Source organism: Globicephala melas, chromosome 10 (assembly GCF_963455315.2).
Source record: "Globicephala melas chromosome 10, mGloMel1.2, whole genome shotgun sequence".
Taxonomy (NCBI): Eukaryota; Metazoa; Chordata; class Mammalia; order Artiodactyla; family Delphinidae; genus Globicephala; species Globicephala melas.
In genome coordinates, this window is record NC_083323.1 from 5,697,601 (window position 1) to 5,719,658 (window position 22,058).

A 22,058-nucleotide genomic window follows, 5' to 3' on the forward strand; every position below is an offset into this window, starting at 1 on the left:
GACCCTCCCACGCCTGTCGTGTCCCTGTCACAGGACCAAACGAGGGGGCACCGAGGCTCGGGCAGGGCTCGCGGTCAGCAGGCTTCCCAGCTTGTCTTGAACAGATACAGACTGTTCCCAACTTGATTTGGGCTCTAGACGGGAAGGGAGGGAAGTACCGCTGAGGTTCTGTGATGCTCCGACCAGCGCTCACGGGGCCAGGGATCTAGGCCCCCAAGGCCAGCCCCTTGTGGTTCTGCAGCCCAACAGGGGCTGCAGGAGGGACGGGGCCAGGGCCAGGCTGGGAAGCAGCAGCCGATGAGACAGGTCAAAGCCAGCCACCCCCCCGCCCCCCGCAAGCTCCCCAACTCCACCCACCTGGGCGGGAACCTGGCACCAGCTCTGCCTACAGCTGAAATCTTGGACCAGTCGCTTGACCAACCCACGCCCCGCCTCACCTCTCTCCTCTGTAAGGCGGGGATGAAAACAGTCCTGCCTTGTCCTGCTGAGAGTGAAAGGCAGAGCAGGTGGGACCACTGCACAGCGGTCTCATGGGAAGTTTGCTGAACGGGGGTTTCAGGCATTGAAGGGGAGGGAAAGCCTTGGCCTCTCTTGTCTGAACAGATCAAGGCCACGGTCTGTGCTGAAACCACCTAGAAACGCAGGATGAAGTGTAAGTAAGCACAGTGCTGGATGCCCGGGCACTGCCAGCCTCTGAACCAGGGAACGTGGGTCTTCATGGCCTTGAAGCAACAAGAGAGAAGGCCCCGGTGGTCAGCAGGGGCTGTGACCAGAAAGCTGGGTCCCCAGATGGCTTCGGGGAAAGAGCGGACCACGGGGAGGCCTCCACCAGAGGGAAGCTTCCCCTGGACCTCTGACCCAGGCTTCCCCAGGCCGTGAGCCCGTGGGCCCAGGAACCTCTAATCCATGAACGGAGCAGAAGGGGGTCCCTGGCCAGGTGCACCCACAGACTGGGGTAGACATCCTCTCTGAGGGGCACCCCTAAACCTGGCTGCCCAGGATCCCCCAGATAGAGCCTTGCAGAACTTGAGCGGGCAACCCCAAATTACGACACCCCAAACACCTTGGAGAATTACCAGAGAGATTGAAAAATGAGTATTTTTTTAAAGAGGTGAAAAAGATTTTCTTAATAGAAAGAGCCAAGGGTGAGGTGGCCGGAACTGAGCCCCAGGCCCACCCATTCCTCAAGCAGAGCCAGAAGGACAGAGGGTCCGGAGCCCAGTGCGGGGCACAGCAGTCCAAACTGGGCTCACCGTGGTCTCCCATCAGCTTCTGGCGGTGGCGGGGACAGCGGGGGCAGCGCGGGCTCTCTCAGGCCCTGGCGCCGCCAGGATCCCGCTCCCCTGGCACCCCCTTGACCACATTACGGTGAAAGGCATTGAGAAGCAAGGGAAAAGCTAGGAGTTCATTATTTCATCCTCTCTATTCTTTTTTCCCAAAAAGATATATTTCATCAAGTCTTTTAAAAAGCATTTAATGGGCTTCCCTGGTGGCGCAGTGGTTGAGAGTCCGCCTGCCGATGCAGGGGACACGGGTTTGTGCCCCGGTCTGGGAAGATCCCACACGCCGCGGAGCGGCTGTGCCCATGAGCTATGGCCGCTGAGCCTGTGCGTCCGGAGCCTGTGCTCCGCAACGGGAGAGGCCACAACAGTGAGAGGCCCGCGTACCGCAAAAAAAATAATAAATAAAAATAATAAAAAGCATTTTATTTTAGCGCCTCTCTGTCTGCCGTTCTGGGTAGGGCCTCCATCCTTCCATCCCGACCCATCTGGGCTCTCAGTTTCTGTGGGACCTTAAGCCAGTCGCTTCATTTTGTGGGTCTCAGTCTTTTCAGCTATACAATGGGGACAAGGGCCAAACCTCACTCACGGTTGTGAAGAATTCAAGCAGCTGGAGCAGCTGTAAGTTCAGAGCCTTTGGGTCAGCAGTGAGAAGAGTAACTGTGCTGCTGCTACTGTCACATCAAGAAGCAGAGCCCCAGCACCTTCAGGGCACAGAGTTTAAATTCCCAGGCTGCTCAGTTCCTGCCTTCTCCTCGCAGCCACCCCCCGCAGCGGGCCTGCTCTGTGCACACAGGGAAGCGGAGGGAAGGGCGTCAAAGGCTCACGCTAGAACCCACGGCCAGCCTTGTCCAGGGGCCACCCTCTCTGTGCCCGCAGCCCCTGCAGGCTGTACGTACACAACCTCCTCCAGCCCCCTCTCTGGGCAGTCGAGGCAGTAGCTGGAGAGGTTTGGGGGTAGGTGGGACCACCGTGTGTCGAATGCCTGTGTGCCAAGCAACTTTACGCACAAGACCTCTCCGAATCCTAAGAACAGCCCCACGAGGGGACTGTCCCGTTGTCATTTCACAGAAGCCGAGATCCTGACCTGAGGTCCCTCAGCTGGGCCCAGCACATCCTGGCTGTTTGGAGAGAGCTGGTCCCTGAGGCTCCGGCTGCCCGCCTGGCCCTGCCCTGCCCGGAGGCAGCCAGGCCTCCTAGCTGAGGTTCAGGCTCCGCGCCCAGACGCCCAGCAGCGGCCCGGCCACCACTTCTCAAAGTTTCCTGTCTCAGCAGGTTTAGATGTCTTCTTTCAAAATACCAGAAGTAATTAGACCAGATGGACTAGCTGTGTGCCAACTTCACTCCCTCCCTCACTCCTTAAAAAAAAAAAAAAATCAAGGCCGTTTTCAGTTAAATGAGAACAAAAAATGCATCCAAAACCCATAAATGAATACGGTATGTATACGGGATTTTTTTTTAACACTTAGGATTTTGTAACAGCTGAGTTCTTCCTCTTCTTCTGAGGATGGTTCCCGCCCCCTTCCTCTAAGCTGCTCTCGGTGAAGGCTCAGCGCCGAGTCTGCATCTGAGGGGCCCAGAGATGACTTCCAGAAAGTCACGGTGCCCCGGGAGGGTGGCCGTGCAAGCAGGCGGCTCTAGTGAGCCCTCCATCCCTCCCATGCCGGACTGGACTGGAGAAGTGGTGATGCAGCCTGCCCTGGAGTCAGGTCCCTGCTCTCCTGGAGCCTCAACTGTTCTAGTTGGGAAAAGAGACATGAAAGAAATGGGTTGCTGGAGTAGTTAAGACAGTGTGGCCCTGGAGCTAGGTGGGCTGAAGGAGCAGGCGATAGCCCAGACACAGCCCCCGTGTGCCAGGCAAGGAGGGTAACACAGAGCAGCCAGGAAGGATGAGCTCCATATTTGGTGCCAGGCCAAGTGGAAAATCCCAAAACGGGATCCCTACCTCACACCATCAATGCGGCCACTGCCAGTGGACCCAAGACCTAAGCATGTTGATAAAAGGCAACACAGCGAAGATGTGGGAAGATAATAAGGAAACATCTTCATGACTTCAGGGGCGGGATTCCTTAAATAGGACACAAAAAGCACTTACTGCAAAGAAAAACAGTGACGCATCTGACTCCACCAAAATTACGAACTTTGAGTCAGCTGAAGGCACCCTGAAGAGAGGGAAGAGGCCGGTCACAGGGGAGGAAAAGCCACGTTACACGTTACATGTGATGAAGGGCTTGCGTTCAGAATACATAAGGAATCTCTACTAACCAATACGGAAAGGGCAGACAACCCAATCATCTTTTAAATGGGCAAAAGACCTGAGCCCTTCACAAGTGGCCAAGATTCTCAAGCTCGCGGGTCGTCAAGGGAATGCAAATGAAAACCACCTTGAAATATCAGCACAGCCACCAGATGGGTACGATCTGCAAGGCCCACAACACCAAGTCCCGGCAAGGAGGTGAGGCAGGGCACTGCTGACGGGAAAACTGGCGCAACCCCTGCCAAAGAGCTATGCAGTGTATGACCTGACCACTCCGTCCCTGGGTGTGTGTGTGTGGTGTGTGTGTGTCCACATGCACGCACATTCAGGACTGAATCTCTATGTGCACTAAGAGACGTGTGGAATGTTCACAGCAATATTATTTATAATGGGCCCAAAGCAAGGGTGGTGGGAACTGGTTAGAACGGATAAATAAATCGTGATATATTCATACGATGAAATCCTACACAGCACTGAGAAGAGAACCAATCACAACTGCACATGACGACATGGAAGAATCTTAAACATATATAATATCGAGTGAAAAAAAGCAGTCCTGGAACAACACATGAGTCCATTTTTATAAAGTTCGAAAAACAGGCAGAGCCCAACTGTCTCAGGATACGGGTGGCCAGACGAAACACAACATGCCCCGTTAAATTTGAACCTCAGACAAACAGCACAATTCTTTTAGTGTACATACATTTAAAATATCGCATAGGACATATTCACATTACAAAATTATTCTCTCTCTGCCTCTGACCATCCTGCAAAATGGGATTGGTGATGGTGCCCTGTCACGGGGGACACAGCCAGGCCGGACCCATTCTTGGGACTCCAGAGCCCTGCAGGGGGCCAGGCACCTGGCGGCCACTGTGTGCCTCCGAGTGTGTGTCTCACAAGAAGTGGAACCATTCAAATCTGACCCACCAGTCTCCCAAGCAGAGCATCCCCTGGCGGTAACACTTAGGTAACATGGCGACCGTGAGTTTGCTGTCTGCTTCCTCCTCCGAGCTTGCTTTGGTGAGTCCTCAATATCAAGGCCAACCTCGTCCCAAGTCTAGCGCCAAAAGGGCTTCTCTGAGAGCCCTGGTCTCCACCCCAGCGGCTCCCCAGGCCCATGCATCCCTCTGCTTACAGGGGGTCATCAGCCTCAGGCAGAGAAACAGTGGCCCTCTGCACGGAGGAGGAGCCGGGAGGACACCAGGCCCAGCCACAGTGTATCTCTGCTTGCATGCCCCTTGTAACGGGCAGCTCACCACTCAGTAAGGCCCCACTGCCTCTCCTCTGGGCTCCTGCCTGTGGGACTGTCTTCCCACACTGCTGAGAACCTGCCTTCTGTGTCCCCGCTCTGCCTTGTAGGACGACACAGAACAGGTCTGCCCCCAGCGCGGGTCAGCTTTGCCCACATGCCCCAGGTACCACTGATATTAGGTTACTTACGGCTACTGGTTTATCTGATCCCTGATCCCCGCCTGCTGGTGTTACGATGCTGCGAAAGTCGCCTGTATTCCACGTGTTAGTCAATATGTTAAGGGCACGGGAAAAAGAAAACGAAAACCCTGAACATCTGAATTTAATAATAATCACTACCAGCTTTGCTGTCCATCCCGTCCTAACAAGCTGCCATACGCCCAGGCGCCCGGGGCTGAGCTCGCCCAGCCTAAACCTCGACAGACAGTGGGGACCCCCCGAGCCAGGCAGAGTTGGCAGCCAGGCCACGAGGTTCTTTGGCCAGGAATACCTTCCTGGGGACTGATAAGTGCCACTTCCCCAGCGTGGCTTCACCTGACGACACCACAGAGAGGACCCTGGTGCCCCCTTGCCCAGATGGAAGACAGAGGCTCAGAGAGACGTGACTTGCCGAGGTCAGATGTGAAGTGAGAGTCAGGGCGGTGGGGACGTCCCTGGTGTGTCTGGGTCCAGGGCACAAGCGTGACTGAAAGTCAGCTCTGCACACACGAGCACTGTGCCCCTTCCAGGCCTTGGGTGTGATGTACCAGGTCCCCACGGGCTGAGGACGCAGGGCTACAGGAGCTGCGACTCACTGAGCGCTGGGAGACCAGGGTGAGGCCACCACCCACCGTGGCAGCCGCCAGCCCGGCCTGATGACCCAGCCTCTGGCCTCCGCTCTCTCACGGAGACCCTGGAAGCCACACTCCGCCCCCAGCACATCCACAGCCCTCTGCGCCTCCTGCGCCTTGCCGGGACTGTTTCCTCGGCCTGGAACACCCTTCCCAGCTCCCAGAGCTGCTTGTATCTCTGGCTCTCCTGTGGGGAGACTTCCCCGACCCCAGCTCCCAGAGCTGCTCCTCCGTGGCTCTCGTTGAACCAAGGAATTGGTGGCTGACGTGTCCCCCACGAGGGTAAAGACCCCGCAAAGACAGGAGCTGCGTCTGTCTGGCCCGTGGCACGTCCCCGGAGTGGCCATGGGACAAATGCTTGATCAATGAATTAACCAACCCATGGGAGGCCATGAGAACATCATTTTGATCCCCGGGTCTCAACGGGCCAACAGGGCCGATGTGCACCCTGAGGCTATTCAGAGGACCAAGGGACACATGAAGAGCACGTTGCTCCACGCCTGGCGCACAGTAGGCGCTCATAACAGGGCGTCCATCTTGGATCAGACTGAGAGTCCGGAGAACCACCCACTGTGTGGCCCTGGGCAAGCCACGACCTCACCGGGGCCTCTACTTACCCTCCTGTAAAAGGAGGGGATTGCAGGCCTGGTCCTACCCTAGGGGCTGTTGAGGTATCAGCGGGAACAGAGCTCTCTCTGTCCTGGTCTCCACCCCAGCGGCTGCCCAGTAATAATAACCACAACCAACCTCCAAGGCCACACTCTGGGCCTGGCCTTCATCTGGATGGGCCCACGCAGCCCTCACAACCCCCCTATAGGGTTGGCAGTACCATTTCCCTGTATAGAGGGACCAGAAAAGGCTAGGCACTTGCCCAGAGTCACACAGCTAAGAGGTGGTGTTACCCCAATCTGAACAACCCTTCCCTTACCACCCAACCTCCTAGCCGCTACAGTTGCTGAGATTCCGGGGGCCTGGTGGCAGGCGCCCACCCTCCCAGGCATGCAGGTCCCAGGGGGGAAGGTGGCAGAAGGAACTCAGGATTAGTGCCATGGTGGCATGGAAGCAGGTGCAGGCAACTGGCTCACACACGGGGAAATTTAGTGAAACTTCCCCAGCACATGACACCACCTGCTCCCAGCCCCAGACGGGGCCTAAAGGAACCCAGGGTTGCTGCACGGAATGCCAGCTCACAGCCTGCACCTCAGAATGCAGACGAGGTGCCGTCTAGCTCTCGGCGTTAAGGGCCGCGAACCAACAGCCCAAGAAGAGTGCGGCAGGGTCCGGCACATCACAGGGGCTCCGAAATATGGCTCCTCCCTTGCCTCTTCCGCCTATGGAAACCCCACACCTCCTTCAAATACCCCCTCCAACAGGGAGCCCTCCTGGATCTCACCAAGCCCTCCTGGGGTCCCTTCTCTGTGTAGCAGCCTGGTGCTGGGCCCGCCACGGCATGGGGTCGGGGGTGTGCGTCCAGCTGGGACGAAGGTAAGGGTCAAGGAGAAGATAGGCACTCCTCTCACTCAGGCCCCGGGGGGCCTGCAACTAAAAGGTCCAGAACTGCCCATGCTGGAGCCACAGAAGTCAAAGCAGAGACCACAGGCAGCTCGAGCACAGAGCAGCTGGACTCCAGCAAGGCTGACAGCGGCCTCACTCAGGCCTCAGCAGCAGCAGCTCTTGGCCTGCAGCTGGCATAGGGGACCACAGGGCTGGCCTGACATCCCGGCCAGGAGCCTGGGGAGCTGGCCGTCAAAGGGGTTCTTCGGGGCCCAGCTGTGGGGCTGCACAGAGCTGCTCTGGGTGGGGTGGGAAGGACACTGAGTGACACCTGCCGGCTCCCACCCCCTGCTGTCCTCCATCCCACGTCTGGGTCCCGGGCAAGGCTGTGATGGAAGGGGGCTCCACATAGCAAATAACAAGAATGATGTCTCCATTCGCGGAAAGCCTGGTGCAGCCACTGGGCTCAGCTGAACCCTCCTGACATCTTTGCACCCACCCCCTGCAGGAGGTGCCCCATCACTCCCACTGTGCAGAGGAGGAAACGGAGGCACCGAGAGGTTAAGTGACTCACCCAGGGTCACACAGCCCGTAAGAGGTGAGGTCAAGAGCTGAGCCCAGGCAGTTTGGTTCCAAAGCCGTGCTGTTAACTTCTAAGCAATCTAACTTTAAACAAAATGTTGTGTGTATGGGTGTGGGTGTGTGTGGGTATGTGGGTGTGTGTGGGTATGTATGTGGGTGTGCAGGGGAGACAGGGTGTTGGAAACCACTGGGCAAAGAGATCCAGTCCAGATTCCCCGGTCTGGCACCTGACCCTCCTGACCCTCTAGCCTCATCTCCCGCCGCCCCACCCCTCCCATCGTGCTCAGCTCACCATCACGCCTTTGCTCACACTGGTTCCTCCTTTGACAATGACCTCCTTCTGTTTTTTTGCCTAACAGCCCTCCCCTCCAGGTCTGGGCTCTCACGGCCTGCCAGACAGACTCGGCCATCTGCTCCCCTCTCCTGGCCTTGGCCCCGAGCTCATCACATCCCTGAGGGCCCCCCACCCCAGTCCTCGTCAGGACCTCACAGGCCGCCGAGAGGGTTTGTGGAGACCCTGTACACAGCGAGGACCAGGGAGATGACAGCAGGCGTCTCCTGGGGCTCAAGGAAGGCAGGACAGCCCAGGATCTCCCCTCTGCCCCATGAGGAGGCCTTGGGAGGATGGGACCATGTCCTAAACCCCTCACAGCCTCTAGCCAGCAGGTGGTCACCATGTGGTATCAGCCAGGGCCGCCCCAGGGCTCCCCAGCCACACTGTGTCAGCAGCTGCTCTCCCTGAAGTCCCTGCACCCGGACAGGCCCCGGGTCCCCCCAGATCGCCCGTCAGCCTCCCTACGTGTGCTGCTCTGGGTGATGGTGCAGCCTCAGGCCCTGTTACCCCTCCACGCCTGTGAATGCCCTTCTCTTCCCTTGTGGCTCAGGTCACCCCACCCCCTCCAGGGAGTCTTCCGGAATCAAACCACTCTTTCAAGCACGTGAGGTCTCTCCTTCCTGTGTAGGGTGTCCTCCTCACCCTGCCAGCACTTGGCACCCTGTGGCCATTGCCAGCTGGGCCTCTAAGGGCCAGGTGGTCTATCCAACTACAGGACGGGGAGGATATATCAGTCCTCACAAGGCTGAGCAAGGAGTAGAGACAATCCTTATGGGGATTTAAGCCCAGGGCCCAGCTTACTGTAACCGTTCAGGAATGTTCTGCTGCCACCATCACCATCATCACAATCTTAATCACCATCATCACCATCGTCACGGGGGTTGCTATGGACACACCGACCACCACGCAGACCCATCATGACCTGTTCTCACCTTGATCCCCACTTAGCCAGGTGAGCCTAGGGATGAGGTCTGATTGCTCTGTGTCCCCAGCAGGGAACAAAGGTTTGATGTATACTTGTGATTTAAACAGCTGCCGTCCCCAATACAGTAAAGCAGGCCTTTGGTCTTCCAGGGAAATTCCGACGGCCTCTCCTAACCTGGCTAATCAATCATCACCCCCCCACCTGTGCATCGTCTGTGTGTGTCAGAGGGACAGACAACAGGGACATTCCTAGCATGTGGAATAATGATTAAAAGCAAGGATTCTGGAACCAAGCTGCCTGGGTTTAATCTCAGCTCTGCCCATTCCTACCTGTGTGACCTTCAGCCAGGCCCTTACCCTCTCTGTGCCTCAGTTTCCTCACCTGGAAAATGGGGATACTAATAGTACGTGTCTATACGTGAGACAGTATAGCATATATAATTATTCGCAAGATATGGGGAAACCAAGGCTCAGAGAGTGGCAGCGACCTGCCTAGGGTCACACAGCATGAGGGGAGAGCTGGCCCCGGGTCTCTCTGCGGCCTCTCCCAGCCCCTCTTCCCTCCATGCACTCAGCCTCACCTCCTCCATCCCCCCACCCCAGCACGGCTTCACGGTCGCCAGCGGTCGGAACGGCGCCCACCAGGCACACTCACCACGGGGAGCCGTAGATGCGGAAGCCCCGCACGGTGACCTCCGAGTCCTGCAGGTAGATGCAGTTGGTCAGCAGCGACTGCACGTTCTCGTAGTTCTCCGGCTTCAGCTTCGACACGGACGGGAAGTAGTAGAAGTCCTGCTTGATGAGGTCGGCCATGAACTCCTGGTCGAAGGTCAGCTCGTGGTTGCCTGCGATCACGATCTTGTACTCGTAGGGCAGGCTGCCTGCAGAGCCGACACACACAGACACACGGTGCCCCGCTGTTGGCTTCCAGAGGCCACAGTGCCGGGGGGAGGGGGCAGGCAAGAGCCCCTGGACCCCCTGGCAGAGCTGACCCCCGCTGCCGACAGGTGCCTTCTGATCGGAGGCGGCGGCAGCAACCTGGTCACCATCCCTGTGGCCTCCCTGCCCCCACCGCTGCTGGGTGACAGGCCGCCTGCCCCCCAGACCAGCGGGACGGGGCTGGACAGTTTCCTGCAGGGCCTCTGAGCTGCAGTGGACCCGGTCTCATCCTCAGGACTCCCCCACCCCCGTTTCTTCTGTCCGGGCCCCTTTTCCACCGGAAGGAGACCCTGCCCTGGGCCCCCAGGCCTGCCTCGCCAGCCTCAATGTCTCAGGCCCCCTCCACCTGGGGGTCTGACTTGTTAGTTTCCACATTAACAGGGACTGCAAGTTCTTTGCAGAGCCCAGGTCAACCCTTTGGAGACCCTACGCTCGGGAAAGATTACACTGCCCATCCCCACCCCTACTGCCATGGAATTCAAAGTCAAAACACGGTCTAAGTGGGAACAAAGCAAAACCGTCCGTGTATAACATACACTGAGCTAACACTAGGGTCCTTCCAGCTGTGCGCTCTGCAAATTCCACGCGGTTCCTCGACGCCGTGCTTCTTCCCCTTGCTTTCTCTGGGGCCTTACGTCACAGATGCCCTAGGCAGGTGTGTGCACTGCGTCCCGGGTGATCTGGCCATGGGCTGGGTTCCAGCACAGCCGCCCAAGGCTACCACAGCCCCTCGGCCTCAGTAAACTGGCCGCCACCCGCCCTGGCTCCCCAACACCCGCCGGCAGCCAGCCTGACCCCAGGCTCAGGCCCGGGACTCCCGATCTCCCACAAGCCTCAGCTGCTAGGCTCTCCGGGCCTGGAGAAAGAGTCATGATGGTACCTGATTAGGATAAAAAAATGAATTCTGAAGGTGAACCCCGAGGCCCAAGCCTTTTTCTTGCCCCCTCCCCAAGGGCGTGCCCTGGTGGGTCAAGCAAACACCAAGGGGCGTGTGAAGGTGCCAGCCCAGCATGGGGCCCTGGGGAGACGGGGTGTCCAGGCAGGAGAATGGTGACATTCCATAGCCATTTCACAGACAAGTAACTGCGGCCACGGCATGGAACTTCTAAACCACCTGAGCTCTGGTTTCTGAAGGAGCTGCGACAAAAGACACCAAACTTTACTCTGCATCTGTTTCAGCAAGAAAGTCGCTTCTTTTGTCCGAATTCTTCAGCAGTGAGTGGCTAGTGAGCACGACCCCGTGCACGTATGAGCCCTACTACACGTCAGGCACGGAGCCAGGCCTTCATCGCGTCCATCATGCAGACGCGGAAACTGAGGCTCCGGAAGCTGCGGGATGATGTGCTGGAGGCCACGTGGCCAGGCAGTCCTGTGTGACCCCAGACTTTCCACCTACTCGGGGAAAGCCCGGGAAAGCGCCCTCGACAAGGCCAAGGCGAGGGCCCCATCCTGACCACCGAGAGCCGTGGCCACACCTCTGGCTCCGGCCTCCCGTCGGGGGTCCCAGGGTGATGTGAAAGGGAACCTGCCCAGAGGACCGCCCCGGGCTAACAGAGACTCACACCTCAGGAGGCGTCTTCTCCGTTCCCAGTGACCATGACTCCCACAGGAGCACACACAGGGCAAAGTGTCCGGCTTTGGAGCCAGCGGACCTGGGTTCTGTCACCTCTCATCCGAGCAGGTCACTTTAACCTGTCTGAGCCTCAGTTTCCCCTCTGATCAACGTTGAGTGTGCCTGGTAACCGCCCCTTTCTGGGGGCCAAGGGCCTCGTGTGGCCCCCAGCTCCGCCAAGCCCCTTCCCTGTGGCTGGTCCCACCCAGGGGTAACACAGTCCAGGGACAGCAGAGCTTTCTCACTCTTGACCATGACCTGAAACTCGACCTCCTCTGCCGTGTGAGCCTTCTATCAGAAACCCAATTCCAGAAACGCCTCTTCTCCAAATTCTGAGGACTGTCTGCCTTACTGGGAACCGGGGCCCACAACACCAGGTCAGCTGCGCCAGACGTGGGATCAGACTCAGCTCCCCATGAGGCTCCAGGAAGAACCCCGTGTGCCCAGCACTGTGGAAGCTCCAGGAAGGGGCAGGGTGAGTTTTACGCCTGTGCCACACAATGAAGTTCCAGGTACCATAACTACAACCATTATCATATTCTAATTGCAACGAACCCAGTTAGAAACGTCTCCAGCCCGCCCCCCTCCCATCCCTGCAGTTGGGACCTGCCCATTCTGCCTGGCCCCAGGCTCCATGGCCGTGGCAAAGGGCTGTTGGGTGGCCGCTCGCCTCCGAGTCTGGCCACAGAGGAGGTGGGGACCCCAGGACGGAGAGAGAAGTTTTTCACAAAACAAGCAGAAAAGCATAATCTGTTCATCACTGCCTCACCGGCCACCCAGACTTCTTTACAGGTTTGAGAAAATAGCGTTCTCTCTTCTTTGGTGTTTGTCAACTCTGGGAGGCTGTCCGATGACAGGCATGGGCTCCAGGGGCTGACAGCTGGGTCCCAGACCCAGTTCTGCCACTAACCGGCTATGTGACTTGACCTCCCCGGGCCTCCGTTTCCTCGCCTGTGAAACAGGGAGAATAACGCCTACCTCGCAAGACCATTCTAGGATTACACAAGACAGTGAATGGAAACACACAAAGCCTTTTGATGTTCAGAAAAAGTCAGCTTCCCTGGGCCAGAGTTTGCAAACTAGAAGCCAGCAGGCCAGCCCTGCCCACAGACGTATTTTGTTTGGCATATGTTTTTGGCTTTTCTAAATTTGCATTTGCTGCCAACATTAAAAATTAGAGAAATTCCAATAAAATGTCATTCTTTCTGTTTTCTAAAAATCAATCAATCAATTTTAAAATCTCACCGTCCTGGCCTAGGCAAGTGCTGAGTGCCTGTGCTTCCCTTAGACAGGAAGCAGAGGGCAGTTTGCCCACTCCCCACCTGCCCCTACTACTCACTCCCAGCCCACTTCACTCATTTTAAGGTACTGCCCACTCCGGGCAGCGTTGGGGACTCTGGCCCCGGCCACAGTCCCTGGAGACGAAAGGGACCAGACCTGGCCCCTGCCCCTCCGAGCTGCCAACCAGGCCGTGGGGATGAGCTCCCCAAGGCCCCTCTGCCTCCCCGCCTCACTCATCCTCCTATCTGTCATCCCAGCCTGGCCCAGGGATGCCGAGACGTCCTCTTGCTCTCCTCACAGGAAAGAATCAGGAGCAGAGAGGAGACGTGTTGACTTCACCATCTCCATCCCAAGCAGGCCCCAGCAGAAGTCTGGAAAGCGAAGCCCCCGCCAGCACCCCGGGTGACACGGTGCAGAGCCCCCTCTCTCCAGTGAGGCTCAGGCTGCCGGCGGGGAGGGGAGAGGTTGCCTGGGCCTGAGCATCTGGAGAAGGGTCGTGGAGGACAGCCCAGAGAAGCCTGCCATTTCCGGGACCTGACTGTTGGGCCAGACACCCTTGGTAGAAAGGCTGGGCCCTCCCGAGGTGGGCTCTGTCACCTCCGCCTCGAAGCTGGGGAACGAGGGTCCCAGGTCAGGAACCCGCCCAGGTCCCGCAGCAGGTGAGCGGCAGAAGCAATGCTAGGTGCTGGTCCAGCTGACTCCACACCTCTGGGTCAGCAGCTCAGGTTCGTTCAAGGCCACCAGGCCAGCCCCTCGCCACGCTGCAGTCGCGGCCGGAGCCGTGGCCACCACGACTGCCTTCCAGCACCAGTCCGTGCGTTTCCACTTCACGGCATCCACCCACCCCACTCGGCGCGCCGCCCCGGCTGGGGCAGCCCGAGCCGCACTAATGTATTGATGTCATGTCTCTGACTGGGGGTGTTACTTAAGCAAACTAGCAAATTACTCCAACCATAGTTTCATTTATTTCCGCAGCTCCTGACTACCAGCGACTGAGGAGTGGGCAGGAGGCTGTGGGCTGTCTCCTGTTCCTCCCACCTCGGATCACAGGAGGTAACTGAGGCTTCTTCCCTCCCGGGGAAGAACCAGCTCCCGGACATAAAGCCAGGTGGGGGGCAGCAGCCACAACATGCTGGCGTGACGCGCTCAAATACTGTCTGGTTTCTCCCCAGGAGGTGGGTGCCACGCGGCTTGGGGGCAGGGGGCTCGTCCATTTGTGAGCACAGAAACCTGCCAGCACCAGGCCCTGCTGAGCTGGACATCCAGCCGCAAACACATCCCTGTCTGCGTGGTCCCCTGGACTTGGCAACTCGCCAGCTGTGTGTAACCTTCAAAGACACTCAAGTATTATTATCCCCATTTTACGCCTGGGAAAATGGAGGCTCAGAGAGGTTACACAGATCGATAATAAAGTGACGAACAAGCACAGAGGGTGATGGACTCTGACAGTTTTTGTGGCTTGACCTCATCAAACTCATCCTGAACTGGTACCATCACGCTACACCGCCTCTCAGAGGGCAGACAGATCATTGGATGGATGACGGATGGATGGATGGGTGGATGGATGGATGGATGGATGGATGGATGGATGGATGGGTGGATGGATGAGTGGATGGATAGATGGATGGATGGGCAAAGAAGGATGGATTATGGATAGATGAATAGATGGAAAGAGAGAGATGGATGCCTTTATAAATCAATCAATCCATCTTGGGATAGCTCTGTCTCCTTTATAACAGCTGATTTCTGTCTACCTGGATCCCTCCCTTTCCTCCAAATTTTTCTTCCAACTGTCCTGGCAGGGTTTGCTATCCAGACCCACCTTCCTCACCCATAATCCTGACTGGCTCTCTGAATCCTCTCCCACTGGACCTGCTCTCTTGTAGATGGGGGTGGGAGAGCCAGAACCAAGGCTCTGGTACAGCTTAACGATCACAGAGGCAGGTGGAAAAGTCCCCTCCTCTGTTCTGGGGCTGCTACCTCTGTTGCTACAACCTAAAGCTGCATTAGGTGCTCACATCAGCCTGCAGCTCTTACCAACCTGATTGTGGATAAAATGCCCAACGACCAATCATCAGAGGCTTTCGGGCTTAGCTTCGTCTTCCCCCTCCTGTATCTGGGTAGTGAATGAGGGAGTGTTTGGGGGCCCTCGATGACCATTTGGCGTGCAGGGGCTTTGTGGGGAAAAAGATGAGATGAAAACAAACTCTTCCTCCCCATGCCTGCCCAGAGGAAATTAATGTTGTTCCCTCTGCCCCTTCTTGCGGCTGTCCTTCCTGGCAGCAGAGAAGAGGGCTACTATACAGGGGGACCACCCCAGTGCCCAGATGGGAGCACCTGCCCTGACAAGCTGCCAAGGGTGCCTGAACCCCAGCTGTTCTCCAGCAGGTGTCTGGGGCTGTGCCCGCTTGGGGAGGCTCCGAGGGGACAAATGGGCCCAATGCCTTCTCACACCCACCTCCCTCAGCCCAACAGAAGCAAAGAATCCAGTCAGCCTATCCCAAAAGCCCAGCAAGCCAGAAACTCATTTTCTTCCCTGAAGCTGGGCCCTGTTTTAACCCCCCGGCCCTGGTCAGCTGCCCACAAGCTCTGTCTGAGCACAGGCTGTGCTCCAGAAGCTGGACAAGGCACCATACAAAGCTTAGCCCTGAGGTCTGTACCAGAAGTGACACACAGCTTCCAATCCACACCCCTCACTGGACAGAGGAGGGAACTGGAGCTCAGAGAGGGAAAGGGGCTTGCCTGAGGTCACACAGCAAGACAACAGCGAACCAGCACTCGAACCCCAGCCTCCCACCTCAGGAACGCAGAACAGTGGTCACACCAGCCAGCCTCTGGTCGGACATGCAGGCTGAGCTGGGGACTGGAAAGACGGGACATTCGGGAAGAGTGGCACAGAGACCTGAGGGTCTGCTTGGCTCCTGGGCCAGGCGCGCCTTGCTGGGATGTGATCTCCCAGCCTCGGGTCTGGGAGAAGCAGCAAGTCCTCGTGGAAACCAGCCCTCCTCCCTGCTTTTCAGAGCTGGTGGGCATTGTTATGCATTTGTATTCTGCGTGATAACGTCCAGCTCATCTTCCCCAAATGCTTCGTTTCTTCTCAGCCAGCTCACTTGAAATCCTGGCATTTGCTAGCCATGGATTTGTTGGTGGTAAAAGGACCATTAGGTATTCATCAGCAGAGAATTGGAAGATGATCACACTATTTTAACTTTTCATTTGCCGTCTACGGCCAAATAGATATGCACCCACACGTAGATTCCACACGGCAGCGAGTATGCGCGGGGTTCGGAGCTCAAAGGGGGATGCAGACGAGAGCTCTGCTACTTGCACTTCCAAGATTAATCTCCCTCCAAAAGGTTACAATTCTTTATCGCTAACGCTTACCCAGCCCATTGAACAGAAAGTGCTACCTCCAAACTGCATAATCTGTTAAATTCAACGTGATATATGTGCGAGCTTCTCCGTAATCTGCGCCCCTCCCGGGGCGGCGTATGGGGCCCGGCAGAGTTTTACTGTTCTCTGAACGCAGCGGCAATCAGACAAATGCCCACTTATGGTTCCTCCCGCCCATCCCCGTCTCGCAGAACACAGCAGAGGGGAATGGAATAAAGAGACGGCATAACGATCTCTGATTGCATTTTTAGCGCGTCTTTGACAGTTCCGTGTTTAAACACTTGCCCATGTCTGGGAGATTCACGTGACCAGACTTCTCGGGATGGCGCTCGATCTAGAGTAACTCTGCAATGGAGACTCGGCTTCAAGCTGCCGCCGGGGCTGCAGGGGGCTCGGGCACACGTGTGCCGTCGCCATGCACACACAGACGACACGGGCCGGCGACGCAACAGGGGAATCTGCGTGCAGCCCGAGCGGGCGGGAGAGGCTGAAGACAGGTGCCTGGGCCGAGGGCAGGGCTGAGAGATGGGAGCACACTGCACGGGCTGTGTCCCCCAGACGCTGGTTTGTGCTGCCCTGTGCGCCAGGCACTGTGATAAGCAATTTCGAGGCAACGCTTCTAGACACCCTTAGAAAGCAAGGCTGGACCCCATCTCTGCCTCCTCCTGGCTACTCGGCCTGGAGTGGAAACCCTCACTTCTCTGAGTCTGAGCATCCTCATCTATAAAGGCGGAACGTTTAGGGTTCTGCACAGAGTTCTTGGAAAAATCAAACTAGGGAAGACACATAAAGCCCCTGTATTGTACTTATACAGAGATTTGGTTTAATCAGGTATGCTAAGACTTGCAGACACAGAAATGACTGCCTTGAGGAAGCAGGTTATACTCACAGATCCCTAGAAACAGGGCAAGCGGGCAGAGGATGGGCTAGTGAATAACGCGGGTGGGCTTGGGGCGCAGGGCTGACCCTCGTTGTCTGCTCCCAGGCCCTGGGGCGATTGATTGATCAGGGCAGTGTGTGCGACAGCCCCATGCAGGACGTGGCTGGGGGTGGGGTGTGGAGTCTGGATGAGTTGGTTTGCTTGTGAAAGGTGTGCTCAGAGCTGAGTCCTTTACTATCTCTACAATGGGTTAACTCTGGGGGGGTAGTCCCTCGGGGTCAGCCGGCCTCCAAGATGCCAAGCCATCAGGATTCAGAAAACCAAAGGCATGATTTATACAACCTGGGTGGTAGCTGTTATTGCTGTCTTGAGGGATGTTAGGAGGAGTCAATGCCATGCTCTGCTATGAAATCCAGAAATGTTAGCTGGGAAGATGGAGATGAGAAAAGAGGTCACTTGCCTGGGGTCACACACAGCAGCGCTGGAGTCCAAATCGCCTGCCTCAACCTGGTGTCGAGACACCCCCTCACTGTAGGACAGACAGTCCTGGGAGGGCAGACCCTCCACCCGCCGAGCTGCAGGCCGGCCCCCTCGGGTCCCACGGGGGAGGCACTGGAGTCACAGCCCAACACCGGTGCCCGTATTTAAAGGCAAATGCGATTTTTCTTCTGTTTCATCCTAACAGCCAAAAATGTTTACTTTTCAAACGTTTGTTTTTCCTGGGAAATGTTTTAAAAACAGGAACATTCAGTCCTAATCATCAGTTTAAATGCCTGTTTCAACTGCTACCGCAGAGCACACAGGACGTGAGGCTGAAGGGGACAGCTGAAAGGCTTCTGGGTTCTTCCTCCCCCAAACTAGGCCTCCTGTAGCCAGAAAGATTTTGTGGGAACCTCCCCAGAACACATGCCCAAACACTTCATGAAAGGCTGCCCAGGGCCCTCACAAGGGGCCAAGCTGGTGACCAGGGATGTAACACGCATTCAGAACTCAAGGCTACGGCGCCCCCTCCAGGCCAGGCCCCGGTGGTGCCCTGACCTCTCCTTTCCGCAGCAGGACACACCGGGCACCCCTCTGAGCTGCTTGAGGCCTCTTTGCTCACGCTGTCCCACCCACCTAGGACCCTCTTCCTGCCCTTCTCTCTGAGCCAACTCCAACTGATTCTCCCCTCAATGGGCCCAAGTGCCACTTCCTCCAGGCTGCCTGCCATGAGCATCCTTTTTCACCCAGCACTCGGGGCTCCCAGCTCCGCCCAGCCTGAGCTCTCGCCGTCGCTGCCTCGTCTGCTTCCCCCACCAGCTGGGCGTCCTCCCAGGCTGGGACCAGCCTGCTTCCTCTCCTGCGCCCAGCACAGGGCTGGCTATGGGGGAAGTGCTCATACACGCTCACTGAATCCAAGATGTATTACCATCCTCGTAGGATAGAGGATGAGGATCAGATGGTGAGGGCAATGACTCACCAAAGGTCCCCAAGCAGTCCACTACGGAACGTTCCAGAAGGATCATCGTTAAGATGCTGACCGGCCTGTCGGGTGGCAGCCCCCAAACTGTCGTGGCTTTCACTCCCTCAACAGACGTCAAGGTGGGCACAAGGCCCAGGTGTGGGGCTGACACCCGGAAGCTCCAGTAAGAGCCTCCCTGGAGGCAGGGAGGCCTGGGTTCAGCCTCAGCTCTGCTACCACATCACCGGACCCGGGTGAGGCCTACCCCTGCTCAGGCCTCAGTTTCCCCATCTATCCCATGAGGAGGTCCTGACCCTTAGAGAGCCCTTTCAGCTTTCTAAGACCCTCCAGGAGGTGCCGGGGTTGCGGGGGGGGGGGCTTCCCAAGGCAGGTGCTAATAGGGCCAAACAGCAGCACAGAAAGGGCTCACACAGGGCAGGGCATTGTGAATGCCCACGTGTGCCTGCTTGTTGCTGACATCCTGTGGAATCAACAGCAAAGGAATAAAAAGGTATGACCCTCCACAAGAAGCAAAGCGAGCTGTGGCCAGAGCCCCAGGCGGTTCAGGGACCCAGGCTCAGTGCACGGTCTGACCTAGAACCCATGGGAGCAGGTAGGCCTAGGGCCCCTCCCCCATCACACCTGTCACCACGCCCTTCACCCACCAATCTCCGCAGAAGAGAGGGTATTTACTCTCAAGGGAAAATAACAGCTCCACAGAGCCCCATTTAGGGACCACAGGCTTGAGGGAGGATGGGCAGTGAGGTCGGAGGCTGAACAACAGTAGGATAAAGTCAAAGAATAAACATAGTGACTGTGCAGACCCCAGGCCCCTTCCCCAGTGAGCTCTCAGGTTCTGGAAGCCAGGCTTGGAAACTGGGGAACTCATTTCTGGGGAGAAAGATAAGTCCAGGAGAAAAAACCTACAGATAGTGATACCAGGGGCTCCCCAGAGAGATGGCCAGGACCCCATCATAGTACAACCTCCACCCCCCCACACACACACGTATACACACAGCTTATCAACAGCTTTCAAACGTCTAGTTCTTAAACACAACACACAGGATCATCAGACCTCAGAGAAAAGCCTCCAAGCTGAAAATGGAGGCAGAGGCCAAAACAAGAAGAAAGGAAATTGGAGGAAAAGGGGCTGATGCGGGGGGAAAAAATAACATATAATTACCACCATTGGTGAGATAACATAAGATATTACACCCGTGAAATTCTAGCAGGATGCTCTTAACAAAAGAAATTAAAACGTGGCAGAATTTTAAAGTTTTGGTTAGAGAGTAGAAGATGGAATTGAGAAAATCTCCCAGAGACTAAAACAAAATGACAATAAAGTGAGTACCAGGCAAGGAAAGAGACAAAAATCAGAGAATCAAAACCAGAGGTCCCACATTTGGATACTATGAAAAAGAAGTCAGAAAAAATAGAGGGGAGGGAAATTTTGAGAAAAAAAAAAAAAAAGAATATGAGAGAATGTCCCAGGATTAAAGGACAATATTTGCTCCATTAAAAGGGTTACCTGAGTGACCACAATAATGAATGAAAAAACACCCACATCTGAGGCACACTGCCCAGAAACAAAACAGGTCATGTACAAAGGGTGAGATATCCAAACGATAGCAGAATCTTCAAGAGTGACACAGGAAACTAAAAGAAAACAGAGCAATGCCTTCCAAATTTTGAGGGAAAACGATCTGCTACCCAGAATTCTACACCCAGACAAACTACCAATTAAGACTGAGGACAAAATAAAGACTTTTCCTGACATACTATTTTGCCAAACATTTATCTCCAGCACATTCTTTCTCAGAAAGCTACTGAAGGGTGTGTTCCACCAGAATGAGGGAGTAAACCAAGAAAAAGGAAGCCATGGGATCCCGGAACCAGGAGCTCCAAGAGAAAAGGAAGGCGAAGGGAAATGGTGAAGGGGGATCCAGGATGACGAGTGTACACAGGCCTGGAAGGCAGCTAATCCAGGCAGGGGTTGGAGGCTCAGGAAGTATAAGAAAAATGGGCCATCCGATGGCCTGGCCCAGCCCAGCACATTGCTGAGGTGCACTTCAAACCCTGCAGGAGACAGGGATGAACCACAATGGGTACAAGGAAACACAAGCAAACGAAACAATTTACTACTTTAGGAAAAGCAATAGGTTATGCAATGAATATTTAACCAAAAACTGTGATGGGACTACAGCAGAAGGATAAGAGAGGAGATGTGTATATATGGGTAGAGAGACTAAGTTTCTAAATTTTCATTTTTCATAGTAAGACATTAAAAAGTAATCCCTAAAACTGAAAAATAAAAAACAGCAATATAAGGTTGTTACTCAGAGACATCGTGGTGATAAATCGGTAGCTACCAGATTTGCACAGGGAATAGGAATCAGGACTGGGGAGGGGACCTGGGGAGGAGGCTGCTGGCTTTACCATAAGCCTTGTAGCATGTTGTGACTCATTCTGCACATGTATTACCTTAATGCAGATAAAACTGTGATGAAATTAAAAGACGGCATTGGAGGCCAGGCCCTCCTCGCCTGCCTCCTACCTCTGCCCAGGGCAGCCTGACCTCTCACTGGTTCTACCCGCTGCTCAAAATCTAGAACCAAATCAAACTGGGTCACAATTGAATCTGTAGACTGTTTTGCATAGTACTGACATCTTAAGAATCTGATTCTGAGGGTCTAAGGGCTGGGATGACTCTAGCAACCAGGTGCAAAGGCAGGTGACCTGGTCAAGCATCTCCTAACCCTGGTAGGTCAGACAGCCACTAATAACATCACAGGTATCACCTGCTGAGAGTCTGAGACAGGCTCCCTCCTGCCTTACTTCTAACTCTCACAACAGCCCCACAAAATGGGCAGTAGATTGGCAGATGAAGAAATTGGGACTCAGTGAGTTTAAATAACTACAAAATGGGTAAGCAGAGAAGTGGGATTCCATATGTAGCTGAAGCCTCAATCTCTCCATTTCTGTCACACCACCAAGACATTACATATGCCAAAGAAATATTCCTCAGGAAAAAAAAAAAGAAAAAAATGGTACCATATACTTGAGTCCTTATAAAATCTCCCCTGCTATGAGGAGCTCTCGATGATTTTATTTTAAACGACATAACATTTTGGAGCTATCTTGTGGCTTCAAAAACAAGCCTTTACAGACCATCTTGAAAAGCAATACAGATGTCAGAACAAGTTAAACGAATTCAGCAGAGGTGCAGGATACAAAAACAACGGCAAGGCAAGCAGTTGCCTTTCTATACACTAACAATAAACAATCTGAAAAGGATATTAAGAAAACAATCCTATTTGCAATAGCATCAAAAAGAATAAAATAGGACTTCCCTGGTGGTGCAGTGGTTAAGGATTCACCTGCCAATGCAGGGGACACGGGTTCAAGCCCTGGTCCAGGAAGATCCCACATGCCGCACAGCAACTAAGCCCGTGAGCCACAACTACTCAGCCTGCGCTCTAGAGCCCGCGAGTCACAACTATTGAGCCCGTGTGCCACAACTACTGAAGCCCGCGCATCTAGAGCCCGTGCTCTGCAAC

The 22,058-nt window shown here is 55.5% G+C and overlaps 1 protein-coding gene across 2 annotated transcripts in view; it reads right to left on the bottom strand.

The window, feature by feature from the left end:
- The window catches only part of MPPED1 (metallophosphoesterase domain containing 1), a 76,627-nt gene that overhangs the window by 16,020 nt on the left and 38,549 nt on the right, over positions 1 to 22,058 (bottom strand). For both annotated transcript variants that reach the window (XM_060306383.2, XM_030855706.2), the window contains exon 4: positions 9,611 to 9,836. In XM_060306383.2, coding sequence (XP_060162366.1) covers positions 9,611 to 9,836 — 226 coding nt within the window. The remainder of the gene's footprint in view (positions 1 to 9,610; positions 9,837 to 22,058) is intronic.